The sequence below is a fragment of the Tiliqua scincoides genome, chromosome 2 (assembly GCF_035046505.1).
Source record: "Tiliqua scincoides isolate rTilSci1 chromosome 2, rTilSci1.hap2, whole genome shotgun sequence".
NCBI lineage: Eukaryota > Metazoa > Chordata > Lepidosauria > Squamata > Scincidae > Tiliqua > Tiliqua scincoides.
In genome coordinates this window covers 43,933,841-43,949,546 of record NC_089822.1, presented here as the reverse complement: position 1 = coordinate 43,949,546, position 15,706 = coordinate 43,933,841, and the positions used below count along the sequence as shown (strand labels likewise).

The following is a 15,706-nucleotide window of genomic DNA, read 5'->3' as shown; positions in this document are numbered from 1 at the left end:
AAGTATATATTTACTAGAAATGCAAGAATGGAAGCAGTTGGTTAAGTTCAGAACATAGAGCATTCTCTGGAGCAAGATGGGCCAAACATTTCTGGATTGGTTCAATGACAGCATTAGCCCCAATCCAGTTGTAGTTTAGTTTCAGTGGAATGTCTATGTGTTCTGAGCTTGCCTTCTTTAATATTAATTCTTAAAAGAAAATGGTAAAGAGACTCTTCTATAATGAAAATAAAATGTAAATTTGCTATTTTAAAAAAATTAGACAAAGATGACAACATTAAAAAAAACTAACACAATTCAAGCATCCTTCATTAGCCAGATCACTAAACAGAATACCATACTGAATGCTTGTTTCCCCCCCCCGACTGCAAGATCAGAGAATAAATGAATCTTGTATAGTGACAGATGTCAATTATATTACTTGATGCACTGCTTAAGGTCCACTAAATAGATTAACAAATGGTGACAAAATGACAGGATGGATCCTGCAATGATTGATGACTTCTTGTGTATCAGGGTCTTCAGCTCTAGGCCCTGAACATGTAGTTCTTGCTTTTGATCTTCTATTATCTGGTTGATTGATTATTTTATAGTTTCTCTCATCTGCCTTCCATGATGGAAATGAAACTGGTGTGTGTAGGGTTCCCTGATGCTCCCATATTCAGGCACAGACTAAACCCAGATCTTCTTAGCTTAGCACAGTGCTTCATCATTATCAGTTGCATGGACAATGAGGAATGGTAGAAATGTTACATATGAGTAACATTGTTCTTATACGTGGTCTTCAGAAGTCCCACAGTTTGCATAAAATTTTTCTCAAAGGCTCAACTCTAGCAATTTGTGTGAACCTTGATTTTCATTATGAAGTTGATACATGTGTAGGTCATCAACAGCTGGGGAGCAAACAAACCAGAATGTGTGTTTTATACTCCCCCCCCCCCCAGGGTTCCCTAATCCAGAGATGCATCCATGCATAAGGTAGTCCATGCAACTGAGCATTAAAGAGTTGGACAGCGGTATCTGTTCCAATTCATCCCTGAAACCAGACTCTGCCTTTGTTGGCAGTTGATGATCTTGCAGTTGATGTGTGAATTAGAGATGTTGCAAGCTTTCTACAAGTGGAGCTCAAAATATTGAAGTCTTCTGCTTGAATGTTTGCAAGTAGCAGTGTGAGCAGCAGAGAATCTCCCTATCACTGCCCCGAATCACTCCCTGCATCTCCTCACTTAGGCCAGCAAAATAGCTGGTGTAGGTCTGATGAGACCCATTGGAGGCCAGGCAGTCTATAGAGAGGTGAGTAAGCAAAAGTTTTGGGCCATCTCTCTGCCCCCCCCCCCCATAGAATGCAGTGTGTTCTCCATCAGCAGCCCTGTATGCTGTGGGCTGGTGGGGAATAGGAAGGGCCCTAAACCTATTCCCAGAACAGTGCTGTGAAGAAATGATTTTGCAGTCACCAAGATTACCTGAATTTGGTCACCCATAGGATGGAGCTAGTCCAAGTAGCCTATTAATCACAGTCATTTTTCCTGTTAAGGCTATTTTCCAAGAATCAGCTCTGACTGATCTCATAGCAGAGCAGCAATCCTGCTCACTAACCACTTCAGTCATATAATCTAGGAACAAATCATAGAACCCAAATAAGCCTGTGGGTCATTTTAAAAATCATTTTAAGCAGCTACTGGGAGCTTGGGGTTTACTGGGTTGAGATGTTATTGGCTGATTAATTACAAACCCAGCCTGCATAAAAGGATTTAAGCTCTACACTGCAGGTTACCCGCCTCAAGTTATTTTGTTACTTGGACGCGCTTGGATTCTTGTTGAGATTGTCGGACATTGCAAAACTCAGTGTGAATTTCAAGGCTTCATTGAGCTATAGAAATTGAAATATAATCTAGGTTCCCAACAGTTAGTTATTTCCTTTGTCACTTGAACACATAATCAAGACCTTTTCAGAGTGGGGAAACAGATTCATTTCATTTGTTAATTTCTTTCTCAGAACTGATACACCTTACTAAACTTCTTGCAGTTGTGAATTTGGGTAAACAGCCAAGAGAAAGGCATAGTGAGCTGACTTCAGTCTCCGTTATTGCAGTTGTATTTTTGCCAGTTTCTGACAGTCTCAAGGAGAATTCACAATGACAGAGATGGTTACTGGTTCTTCACATGTGTACCACTCAGTTCATTTCAGCCTTTTGCCATGTAGTTGTGTATGTGTGTTCCACCCACCCATATGAGTTCTGCTTTGAGACCCCTTGAGCTCTTCTTTATGGTTAGAAGATCTGGCTAAGTTTGGGTGGCATTTTGCTGTCCTCCAGGCCAAGGTATGTTAACAAAGTCTTTCAGGTTTCAGAATGTTCTACTTGCCATGCACATCATCACAGTAAACATCACTGCAAACTCATTCTGCCTACTGTATCGCCAGAGGTCAGTGGTTCTGTTGGATTCAGAAGCAATGTGGAAAGGTAACTAGGGTGGATCTAATCGGGCATGTGCCCCAGGAACAAAGTAACAGGGGCTCAAAACACGGGCTTGTTTGTATTGTAAAAGGGTGGGGGGGGGTCATCTCAGACCCAGAGAGTCAATTCCCGTTCTTTTTACCATCTCCTCAATTTATTTTTTAATGTGGTTTTTGAACTCATTCAGTGGTGCCTGGCTGCCTGTATTCACATCAGAACAAGCCAGTTCAAGACCAGGTATGTTAAGGCCCACCTACCTCTTCAGAGTAGTTTTGTAGGCACGGAGCTGATCATATGTGTTGGAAATTCAAAAATGTGTGCTATCAATTCAAAAATGTGTACTTTCTTAAATGAAGAAGAGGTGATGTCACATTTTAAAGGTGTTTTAATTCAGCCATTTACAGGAGTGGGGCACTCTATTTTCCCCCTCGCCCCAGGCACTAATGTCCCTTGTTATGGCACCGTCAGTGAGCAAATCCATGGGAAAAGCAAATGCTTTTTATTGATAACACATAAGCAGCGTTAACCATCTCAAGAAAGCAAAGAGGGCAGATATTATGCTTATGCCTCTTGGATTGCGGGGAATACCAATTCGGCAATGGGTGACTCCTGTTGCCATGATGCAAAGCACCCCTGCAGATGGTGAACACCAGTGGTTCCAACACTGTGAGCCGTGGCTCCCAAGGGAGTAATGGAAACAAGCCAGGGGAGCTGCAGAATCCTTGTACCCTATACAATGTATAGGATTGTAGCCCTAATGGAGAGCTGCGACCAATGACCCAGTAGGTCAAGGGAGCCATCAGAAGAAAAAGTTAAGGAACCGCTGACCTACACAGATGTTCACTGACAGTGGGCTCCAATCTTTCTTATATATGCCTACTATGTCTAATAATAATTATTGATATATTGGTACCCCCATTAATTAGTAAAAGAGGAAAAATGTTTTAGGGAAGGAACCATTGAACAAACAAACAATTGCAGATGTTGAACCTTGAAACAAGCCCAATGCTTTCCAAGATTATATACACAGGAAGGGACAGGAAGAAGAATGGGCAAGCTATGTGGTCACTTTCAGGTGCTCAGTCCTTGTCTAGAAAACTTGCTTGAGAACACTAAGAAGATGCACCCAATTAAGGGATAAGGATAGAATAAGCAGTGCTTTTCAGATGCTTCTACCAAGCAACAGAAATACGTGAGAACAGGCTCCTACATCAGGCTTTTAACCCTTAAAAGGCCCTAGAGGGACACCAGTAACTCTTCAAGGTACTGTAGTCCTCTGCAGTATGCTACTACCCCTACTACAGTGTATATCTATATGATAAAGCTACTAAAAATGTAAGATTCAATCCAAAGATGTCTTTCCATGTGTGGAAGGCAATATCTGAGCAGAGGAGAGCTGCTTAGCATCTTATTCTAGAAAGTTGCACTGAAAAAGTGAAACTCAATGCGAACTGTTATATAATCTACTAGTATGATGCATTATAATATTGCATGAATTCTTACATAAGCTCTTATATAACAATGTGTGGAATGTCTAACAGGTCATCATTCTTGAAACTACCTGGGCATAAGAACATAGGGTCCTTAGGACCAGATGGGATGCTCTTTGACCAGATGGGGGATCTGAGCACATAGCCCAATCAGCTCTCCCAACACTGCCCCTTTTCACTAGGTTAAGTGATGCCTATACATCATCTAATGGGTCTACTTTAGACTATATCTGTTTGCCCTGCAAATTTTCCTCCCTGTTATTTGGTTCCAGCTGAGCCATTGGTGAAACAGAGCTGGCATATTCTAGCTGTTGGGTGGGCTCTTTTCCCTCTCACATAATACCAGAACCAGGGGACATCCACTAAAGTTGAGTGTTGGGAGAGTTAGGACAGACAAAACAAAATATTTCTTTACCTGGCATGTAATTAGTCTGTGGAACTCCTTGCCACAGGAAATAGTGATGGCATCTTGCCTAAATGCCTTTAAGAGGGAATTGGACAAATTTCTGCAGGAAAAGTCCATCACAGGTTACAAGTCATGATAGGTATGTGCAAGTTCCTGGTTTTAGAGGTAGGCTACCTCAGAATGCCAGATTCAGGGGAGAGTACCAGGACACAGGTTGTGTCTTGTTGTCTTGTGTGGTTCCTGAAGCATTTGGTGGGCCACTGTGAGATACAGGAAGCTGTACTAGATGGGCCTTTGGCCTGATCCAGTGGGGCTGCTCTTATGTTCTTTTCTTTTTTCCTGGATAGGTTGACTGTAGACAGGAAGTGGGAAGATTTAGCTTGTGCCAGTTTTCAAAAGGACTCTGGGAATCAAGGTCTCTGCAGTCAACCTCTAAGGCCCAAATTGTAGCCAACTTTCCAGCACTGGCATAGCAGTGCCAGTGAAATGTCTGCTGCATCCTATTGGGTGGCATTCACAGAGGCCTCCTCAAAGCAAGGGAATGTTTGTTCCCTTATCTTGGAGCTGCATTGCCCTTATGTCAGTGCTGAAAAGTGGGTTAGGATTGCACCCTAAGTGACTTAGCAATTGCCTTGGTTCAGCTTACTAGATTTGAAGAAACAAGCAACTACAATCTTCGCAGGCAACTCCTCAAGAGGGTGGCCATGTTAGCAAAATTTAAAGGCTGCTTCAACTATATGTAGCCATGGGGCTTCTGTACTTCTTTTGACAGGCACTTTATCTCTTATGCGGAGGCTGCCTTGAGCTAGTAGGTAGCACAGACAGTCTTTCCTCTGTCACAGGCTTGTCTACATGGGAGTCCTGGCCTGCTCTATTACATCTCAATGATATTGGGATGCCCTCTCGAAAACTCAGCCGAAAACAGAAATTTTGTACTGTGAATTCTTTTTCCCTGAGACTCCCACAGGCCATTTCTCCCACCACTATCTCTAGGATCAACCATGCTTATTGTAAATAATTGTATTTCTGGCTTTGATGTGTGGTGGCAGGTAGGGATTCCTGGGAAAGATCCTGTCTCTTGTGACCCTGCTGCTTTCCCCTTTTCTTCCTTCAGTAGAAGCTGATGCAAGTTGTATGCCAACGGTGCTTGGGCATATTTTTCAGTCAATATGGGGTGAAGAATAGTCTCTGCTTTTCAGATCCATCTGGGAGGTGAAGCGGTTCCTGTCCCTTAACAGGCAAACTTAATGGTTGACCCCTCCTATACAGTGAGGGGGAGGTACCATTCTGCTGTTCTTGGAATGCCCTCTAGGAGTTTCAGAACAGCAATGCACAATAAGAAACATTCGTTTTTCCTTCCAATCATGATTCTTTGGAGTCAACCCACTGTGAACCTTACTGTTCACCCTTGGTCTAATAGGCATGGCAGGGGTTGATTGACTTTGTGTGTTTATACATATCACTGTGACTTCATGACTGATCACCATGACCACAACATATTGTGGAAACAGGGAGGGTGTTCAGGCCGTTGCTGAGGACAAGAGAATTTTGAAGGGCCTACCATTGGGACCCTACTAGCATCTTCCATACTAACATGCACACATAGACTGTGATCTCTAGTACATTCCAGGATTAGAAACGTTTGGTCTAATCCATTGTTTCTCAACCAGTGGTATGGGTACCACCAGTGGTACTTGAGATGGTATCTGGTGGTACTCCTGGGCACCTGCCACCTGGCATCAAGACCAGGAATGCAACACAACAAACCAGTAGGAGGCTTGGCTCAGTGGGCAGAGCTCCAAAGCATGCTTTTCTGCACTTGAAAAAGCCTTCCTTTCCACACTGAGCCTCTTACTGGTGTTTTGTCACATTGCGTCTGGCCTCGCAACCTAGACGTAACTGGTGGTGATGTCATCACTAGTTACTTCGGTGATATTTCAAATAGGTAGATGATGTGAAGTGGTACAGTGGAGGATAAATGTTGAGAAACACTGATCTAATCTATAGGCCGATTAAGTAAAAGTATAACATGGTAGGTACTAGTGAGAAGGTGACAGTCTTTGCCCTGGGAGCCCCTTTCCCTAATTTCAGATGTTTTAAGATTTATGCAGAAGATAAGGGAAAGCATTTTCAACATCCTCTGGTCCTAGGGCATTGTCTTTTTTTGGATGTCTGGAATCAGGAGGTCCTGGAGATAGGCCTGTCTTGCCCAAGGGTTCTCAAAAACCTGGAACCAGCTCTCTTTGAGCATATATGAATACAGTGAATTTGAATCTGCAGTAGGCATTGGAAATGTAGGCCAGAATGAAAGCCCAGCAGATGTTCCTTCCAGGCATGGGTCCAAGCAAAGAGAATTGGGGCAGCAGTTTCTCGTTGTTTCCTCTGGGCACTGGCACCAGCCTTGTCAAGGCTACTAATGCAAGGCCGATCCTCATGTCTGGCACATGCCACTTGCTGTGGGGATTAGCTTTCAGCAGGAAGGTGCCTGAGAGGAATGGAAGCTGAACCCAACTGCCCTTCCCTTCAACCGTCTCTACCTGAAGGAATGCCATTTCTCTTGCTATTCTGCAGTTGCTTTGGCTCAACCTGAAGGTGTATCCAGTGTCACTTTGTATATAGAATGCTTGAGTACAATAGGAGAGAGGGCTGTGGATTTTTGTTTTGTTTTTTGCTTGTGAAGTAAATGCCAGGTTCTCTGAGCCATGAAAACAACTTCTGCCTCACTCCTGGCAAGCGGAGACATTTCATGCTGCAAATGCTCCAGCTAGCTGTAGACAAAGAGTCCGGCTTCTGCAGGCAGAATGTGACCTTTTCCAAAGCCACCTCCACTTGGGAATTGGAGGCACAGCTTGGAACTGAGAGTCACACGTGGCTGGCCTTTCTTTTGTTTCCTGGTATTTCAGTAGTGCTCTCCATTATTGCTCAAGGTCAGAGGCACACACTGGACAACTAGTCTTGGTGCAAGTCCATAACACGGCGCATAATTCTAGTTCAAACAGCATTCTGCTCATTTTTTTTTTCAGCCAAAGTAGGCACATGGTAACTATCACACAAAAAACTGCAAGATCAAAAAGAGGTTCATCCAAGCGGCCAGTCTTCATTTATTTCTTTTTTGTTTTTTAGTTACATTTATACCCTTCTTCTCAACCAGGCAAACTCCCAAAGTGGTGGCCGTCAGTAGCATAGCTGGGGGGGAAGCACTCAGAGGCAGGATGGTGTGGTGGTTCAAGAATTGGACTTAGACCTGGAAGCTCCAGGTTCAAATCTCCATCCATTCATGAAGCTTCCTGGGTGACCTTGGGCCAGTCACTATCTCTCAGCCTTGCCTATCTCACAGGGCTGTTGTGAGGACAAAAGGAGGAAGGGTGGCATAAAAATTTGAAAAATAAATAACATTATTATCATCAGCAATAATAATAAATGTACAATATACCTAACGGAAGGAGGGGACAGAAGAAACTGTAAACCATCTTCTTTGCCCTGCAGAGTCTTCTGGTGTCTGGCAGATGATGATACATTCTTGGGTTCCCAGATCCTCCCTACAGATGTAGGAGACAAAAGAGCTGCAGATGGACCCTCCATCCTATTTTTCAGCACTAGTGTTTTTTTCAGCACGCGTCTTCAATAATCATCAATACCTTGGTCATTCTTTCTGTTTGTGGATTCTGATAATCTTTATTAAGTACCAGCACAGTTGTATCTGAGTGTTCTGGACTATAAAACATGATCTGAAACCCAAAAATATATAGCATTGTATACCTAATATATTCTAGCAACAAAAATCACAAAAACACATAGTTTTTGACTAAAACTTGTGAAAAAGTAACAAGCTACCAAAAGAAGCAAGATATGAAAGTTCTGTAAAGTGAGTTGCTTCATGCCTGTTTTGCAGAATACCTTTATTTTAGGTTTATTTAAAATCCTCCAGAAAAGTTGCCTTTAATTATCTCCTGAAGAATTTGCTGCAAGTCAAGATAATTTTTTTTTTGCTTTAACACAGGAGAAAACAAGCCTAAAATTAGCAAATGCTCCACACTCAGTTGTTATTTTTGTTCTTCTCTGTCTGTCACTGTTGTTTCAACATTTGCTTTTTAAAGGTTCCAAAATACAACCAATATATGCTTTGAAAAAGCCTGGCCAACCTGTGATTAATGACTTTCAAAGCTTAAGCCTGGCAAACTGTTTTTTTTTTTTTTTTTAACTGTTGCTATGTTCAGAAGGAGGTTTGGCTGAAACTCAGAAAAGGTCTATGGCATGGCATTAATGAAATAGGTCTGCATTTCTTATAAATATCTATGTTAGCATGTGCTTAAAGTTTTCCATGTTGACATCCTTCAGAAGACTATGGTATCGTGCTCTGATTAGTTGTTCTGGAACAGTGTCCTCTCCAGTGCGCGAAGCCTGGGTAAAGTAGGTATGGAGGATAGACTGTTTCCCATGCAGCAAATCCCCCCTCTCCACGTTGCTGAAATGGTCCAATGAAAAGGCAGAAGCCATTACGGTTGGTTTCAGCGGTGTTGCAGGGGTTGCCAGAACTTGACTGTGTTCAGCCATGAACTGCCTCAGGGACTCCGGCTCTGGATTTTGCCTCGAGGTTGACTCCTGAAGCCTTTTCCATAACTGGATGTAGCCACAAGGCAGTGGAGGTTTGGGATCAGAGTTTTCCTTCTCTCAGATGAGCTACCTTCCCAGGCTAAGGAGTCCCATCTACCCGGTGGCTGTTTAGTCGCCTCTTACAACAAGTACAGCCAAACTAAAGGCCTATTCTTATCCCCCAGCCCCCAGGGGTTTTGAAGTTTTGTGGAGTGGGAAATATGTGCACTAGACTAGACTGGCTCCAAGAGCTTAGGATTGTAACTATGGCTGCTGTTTCTGGACTGGGAACCAAACACACAATACCCTGCTGATGGTTGTCTTGTCGTCACATGTTTAAACCACTGATATATTGATAAGGGAAGCCCATGACTTCCCCTTCCCCTTATCCTCTGTTATGGGTGAGGATAAGGAAGAGGAAGGAGGTAGCAGCTTCAGTGCACCTGTTTAAATTCTGACCAGCAAGGAGGGGACCTTCCTTCCTCTTCAGCCAGCACAAATAAGGCATGGTGGCAGAGAAGAGCGCCTGCTCGGCAGGGATCTGTTCCTGTGGATATGTGCATGTGTGAATATGCACTGCTGAAACAGAGACGCCTGCGTTGTCTCGGTCATGTCGTGAGAATGGATGATGGCCGGATCCCAAAGGATCTCCTCTATGGAGAACTCGTGCAAGGAAAGCGCCCTACAGGTAGACCACAGCTGCGATATAAGGACATCTGCAAGAGGGAAGAAGGCCTTAGGGATGGACCTCAACAAGTGGGAAACCCTGGCCTCTGAGCGGTCCGCTTGGAGGCAGGCTGTGCAGCATGGCCTTTCCCAGTTTGAAGAGACACTTGGCCAGCAGTCAGAGGCAAAGAAGGAAGGCCCATAGCCAGGGAGACAGACCAGGGACAGACTGCACTTGCTCCCGGTGTGGAAGGGATTGTCACTCCCGGATTGGCCTTTTCAGCCACACTAGACGCTGTGCCAGAACCACCTTTCAGAGCGCAATACCATAGTCTTTCGAGACTGAAGGTTGCCAATACTCAATACTCGAATAGAAGCGGGTTGGGTAGTCTGGTCCAGGAAGGTTGTCCATTTTAATTCTTGCTGAAATTGAGCATCAATTGAAATTGAACCTGTTGAGATAGTTAAATAAGTAGATGTAAAATTCTGCAATGGTTTGAAACAAATAAACCTGCCAACACCTTACGGATCAACGTTACAAAGCTACACAACATTGATTACAGCCCTAACCCTAAAACATTCATTCTAGCTTTTTTTTTCTTTTTAAAAAGATGTTACTCAATTTGATGTGATTTGGCTGTACAGAATTGGCAGATAGTTTGCGATTCCATTCTGGAATCCCCCGCAGTTACGTGAAACTGCAGGTATAGGCAAACGCTCCCCCCCTCCAGAGCTCTGCTTCCCTTGCCTCCGGACGTTCCTCTGAGCCCAGCAGAAGCTGCGGACATTTGTCTGTGGCCTCTGGTGGGCTCAGACTGAGCTTTAAAGTTTAAAAACTTCCGGTTCTCCTTGAAATCAGAAGTGACGCTTTTAATGCCTTATAAGGTGTTGGGAGACCTGGGAAAACCCCTGAAAGCTTCATGGAGAACTGGAAGTACAGTGGTGCCTCGCAAGACGAAATTAATTCGTTCCACAAGTCGTTTCGTATTGCGAAAATTTCATCTTGCGAAGCGCAGTTTCCCATAGGAATGCATTGAAATTTAATTAATGCGTTCCTATGGGCAAAAAAAGTGAGAACAAAGTCAAATTTGGTTTACAAAGTGTTTATTAAGTGCTCTTTAAAGGCATACCGTATTTTTCGCTCCATGTAAAGTGAACCGCAGTCAACAGTGGCATTAAGAACCATTATCACTGTCGTTGACAAATGGAGAGACTTAAAGGTTTGAGTACTCTAGTTTTCTGGAAACCCCAAGAACTCATCATCGCTAGAGTCAGAATTTATGAAGCTCATTTGCTCACAATCACTGACATCACTTTCTTCGCTGTCTTCCTCCCCCTACCTTAGGGTGAATGTGAGCATAAACTGGCATGAAGATCCTCCCCTTCCTTAGGGTGAATGTGAGCATAAACTGGCATGAAGATCCCCCCCCCTTCCTTAGGGTGAATGTGAGCATAAACTGGCATGAAGATCCCCCCCTTCCTTAGGGTGAATGTGAGCATAAACTGGCATGAAGATCCCCCCCCTTCCTTAGGGTGAATGTGAGCATAAACTGGCATGAAGCATTAAAAAAAAATTCGTCTTGTGAAGCACGGTCATTAAAATTCATCTTGCGAGTCACCAAAAAATCGCAAAACGCTTTTATCTTGCGAGTTTTTCGTTGTGCGAGGCATTCGTCTTGCGAGGCACCACTATCGTTTTTTTACACTGTTGGGCTCAGTCTGAGCACACTATGGGCAGATGTCTGCGGCCTCTGCTGGGCTCAGTGGCCCCTATGGAGAGGAGGGGAGCAGAGCTCTCCTCTGGAGATGGTGTGTGTGAGGGGGGAGCCTTGCGAACCTGATCCACGGATAAGTGAATCTACAGATACAGGATCTGCAGATACCACTCCCCCCGGTATTATGTAAAATTTCTGACTCCCAACCACTTTTTCTTGTATTATTTGAAAAAGCACTTGTTAGGGTCACCCTGACTTACCTCAGGGAAATCTCCAGGGAGCAACCAGCAAGGGTGGTGATGGGGTTGGCGGCAGCAGGGAGGCGCAACCCACAGTGGCTCCAGAGGCACACCGATCCAGCAGCCACTCTGCCAAGCCCCCCCCCCCCCGGGCAGGGCTTCCAGCCTATGGGATGAGCGGCAGGTGCCTCAACGGGAGCCCTTCTGAAGATGCCTGGGGTGGCACTTCAGCAGGGCTCAGTCAGGCGGCCAGTGGCTGGCTCGGCCACAAGTCCAGCACCTCACTCCATGCAACCCTGCCCCCCTCGGTTGCCAAGGGGACGGGGATGGGAGCGTGCAGACCTGGGCTGGCTGTGGTGGCTCCTGCGGTGGGCCACAACACAACCCCGCAGCTCACCCAAGAGCGGTCACTTGGCCCTGAACCTGGGCCCAGCAGGGCACCAGACAAGGAGGGGCAGAGGATGTCCATCCGGGGCCCCAACCAGCCAAGTGGACCCCCAGAAGCAAGTGTGGGAGTCCGAAAATACCCTACTCCCCCACAGCAGTGGCGGGCTAGAGTTGCCCTCACCCCCAGGGGAACGACTGTAGCAGCAGCCCCTGAGGCCAGACGAGTCAGGACAGCTGGAATGTAGGAGGGGAGAAAGAGCTTGGAGGCCAAGGAGGAAAGGGTGGGACCTGAGGGGGCAGGTCACCAGTATAAAACCTGGTCCAGCCAAGTATGAGGGCAATCTGGGCAAGGCGACTGGCTGCAGCAGAAGCCGGTCTGCCTGGGAACTTGGAAGCCCTGGGCAGTGGGGAGAAGGAGCCGGGTGATGTAACCCATTTTTCCACGTATCCTTCTGAGACATCTTGGGCCACACTGCTACTGCTGGGGCCAGACCCCACAGTGCCCTGCCACTGCCTCCCATGACCCAGCGGGTCCCCCGCAGTTCAGGGGCCCACAGCACTGCTGGTACCAACTAAAAAGACAATCCATAATTATGATGATTTATATAATGCCATCCGTATCCCTGGTTCTTTACACAGAGTGAAAAGGCACATCCCTGACTCAAAAGCTCACAGTTTGAGACCCACGTGAGACAACAGAGGAAAGGAAGAGACTTGGATGCAGGGAAGAATAAGTGGTCGTTTATTATGAAGATAGTTTATTATTATGTGTGCGCCACCAGAGCACGCACTGCATACTTTGAGAGGGCAGTCCCAGTGATCTTCTCTGGATAAAGGAACATTTGTTTCCTTATCTGGGGGTAAGCCTCCAGCACCAGAATGGGTCTACTCTGACCCAACCAACCTATTCCCCAGGCCTCGTTCTACCCCAGTCCCCTTCCCTGCCCTGGTCTGCCCCCTCCCTGCCTCCCTCCTGCCACTGCGCTGACATACTGGTGCTGGGGGATGCGCAGGGACCACTAGCAGACCACTGCTTGTGGCAGCAGCCTGGCTTCACCATACTGTGTGTTGCCTTTTGCGACAGCCGTAAAGGACCTTAGGCTGCCGGAACACTAGTTAACCAGCATCGTCAACTGTGATTGGCTGTGTCTCTTCCAGACACATGTCTTTCTGAGTTTTGCTATTTTAAAGTACTGTGAGCTGCCTAGGGCCATTCCATGGCCAAAAGAGGGATTAGAATCATTCTTAAAAAGTAATAAATTGTCACCATGGAGATGTCAGGGATTGAGCCTGCAGCCATATACCTGACCTTTGTGTCTCAGTTATAATTTTATCAGCGTGCATGGCACACTTGCTTACCTTTTAAAAAAAAAAGATAGCGAGATAGAGTTGTGCATGCTGCTGAAGCCGAAACAAAACATCTCCTAATCGAGTGTGCCTCTGTTTTGTGTTTTGTCTTGTTTTCTAGTTATTGGCTGACCAACAAGGTTTTCATCAAACGACCCAGCACAGGACTCCTGATGTACACACTGGCTACGCGTTTCTGTGATGAAATCCACCTCTATGGATTCTGGCCCTTCCCGAAGGATATAAATGGGAAACCCGTCAAATATCATTATTATGATGACCTGAAGTATCGGTATTTTTCTAATGCCAGCCCACACAGGATGCCCTTAGAATTTAAAACTTTAAACATGCTACATAACAGAGGAGCACTTAAATTGACAACAGGAAAGTGTGTGCAGCAGTAAAGCACAAATAAAGTACAATGAGACGTACAAAATATGGGCTTTGTCGTACAGATTTTATGGACCAGCGATGGGATCTAAATAGTGGATATATCCCAGTGCACTGTACTAAAGCCATTGGAGAACAAAGAAGTGCATCAGGACTCCATTACCAGCCAATGTTTTACCTGTTGGGAGTGCTAAATCTTGAGTGCAATGGTTCAAGTAAGTGCCACTTTCACTAAGAACAAAGCTTGAATGTATAAAATCAGCAGTGTTTACAAGATCCAATGATGCATTCATCACCTGTTAAAGAAGCAAATTGTTCCTTTACTGCTCATCTTCTACCACAAAGTCAGGCGCTATATGGGAGAAACACCCACGAGGTGAAATCTGCCCTTAGGGAAATACAAGTATCTGGCAGCCAAAATCAAAGTGGAATTGGTGGAGCAGCTGTGGAGAACAACAAGATCAAGCAAAATACCTTCAGTCAGGGGACTGCCTGACTTTGTATTATAACCTCTCTTTTTTTCCTTCCCGTTTTTTAAAAAAATTGTCATTCATTTTATATGGTGTTATAGGATTTTGAAAAGATGATAATGTGAACAGTTTGAGTTATCTTCAAGAAGTGGTCTTAGAAGAGCTTTTTTTTTTTTTTTAACAAACCCAGATGTTCAGCTTATCCTTGGTGTGTACGTTACTGTTGAAACAGACTTTTTGCTGCTGTAATGTAATCGAGCAAGTCACCAGACATTTTGTTTCTGTAGCCCATGGAGATGGTTTGTGCCAATGTTAGCCACTGCTAAGATTATGTAGTGCTCACACAGAGCATCTATAGGACATCTGTGGAAATGCCAGCACTGTGTGCGTTAGCAGCTATGAGAACAGAGGGGTCAGTCATCTCACCGAGTCACTTTGGAGTACTGCAGCAAGCAGACCAGGTTTTGGAAATCCTCAGTTGCTTTTGGTGCTTCTGTTAGGCCTGAGCCAAATGGAACCGTTCTCATGAGATCTAACATTCAGAGCCAGTTTTAAGGCTACATTGTAGTATTACATGGCAGATGAAGATGGTAGTGTTAACAAGCAGGTGCCCTTACATTTGGTACCAAAGATTATACTGATTTTATAATTGACATTATAATTCTTTTCCTTGAGATGATTGAAATCATATGATTTAGTACTGTGTTGCTGTGCTGCTGAAGAAACTGTTTTCAGTCATTTTTGTTTACTGTTACTTGGGGTCTGGATTTTTGTTTGAATGACAAATTCTTGAACTTGACTTTGCTCTTTTTTATACACCATTTACATAGTCTGTATGTGAGAAGAAGATAGATAGTTAATAAAAAATGGACACCAGAAATAACTTTCATAACTTTTCAAAACTTATGTACAGTAATTCAGTTGTCATATAGAATATCTTGGCAATGTTTCTAATTTACAAAGGCATTTTTGGAAAAAAAAAAAAAAAAAGGAATTCTGCATAGTGCTGGACAATGCACCCATTCCCCACCCCCACCCACGCCCCACCCCCGGTACGTAACAATGCTGATAAGCAGTAGATAAAATCTCCCTGTTGCCTTTTTGATATCTTTTGTTCTGGGATTGTGGACAGTGAGAGTTATTAATGGTGGGCGGTCAGTAGCATAGCCAGGAGGGGGCGGTGCAGTAAGTACTGCAGGAGCTACAACGCGCCATGTAAATGACATTGCCATCGCTGCCCTGAATGGCTCCAGTGGTGAGTGGGAGGGGTCACTTACACGGTGCATTATGGTGCCTGCAGTATTTACCACACTGCTGCCACCTCTGGCTTCACTACTGGTGGTGGTATAGGCAAGGAGGATTGTAAGCAGAACAGTTGCAAATCTGAAACTATCAAGAGCAATTTCAGAATTGCAGGGCAGGGGGAATTGAGGTATATCTTTGTTCTCTCATCACAGTTTTGTGCCATTAAGGTAAGGGCAAAGGAATGATGCAATAGATCTGCAGTGTTTTTCATGTATATAAGAAAGGGTGATTATGCCATTTGC

The 15,706-nt window shown here is 44.7% G+C and overlaps 1 protein-coding gene across 1 annotated transcript in view; it reads left to right on the top strand.

The window, feature by feature from the left end:
• The window catches only part of ST8SIA4 (ST8 alpha-N-acetyl-neuraminide alpha-2,8-sialyltransferase 4), a 97,206-nt gene extending 82,046 nt beyond the window's left edge, over nt 1-15,160 (top strand). Inside the window, exon 5 of the mRNA XM_066616162.1 lies at nt 13,421-15,160. Within this exon, the coding sequence (XP_066472259.1) occupies nt 13,421-13,703 (283 nt within the window). The 3' untranslated portion in view covers nt 13,704-15,160. The remainder of the gene's footprint in view (nt 1-13,420) is intronic.
• Nucleotides 15,161-15,706: the final 546 nt, after the last annotated feature.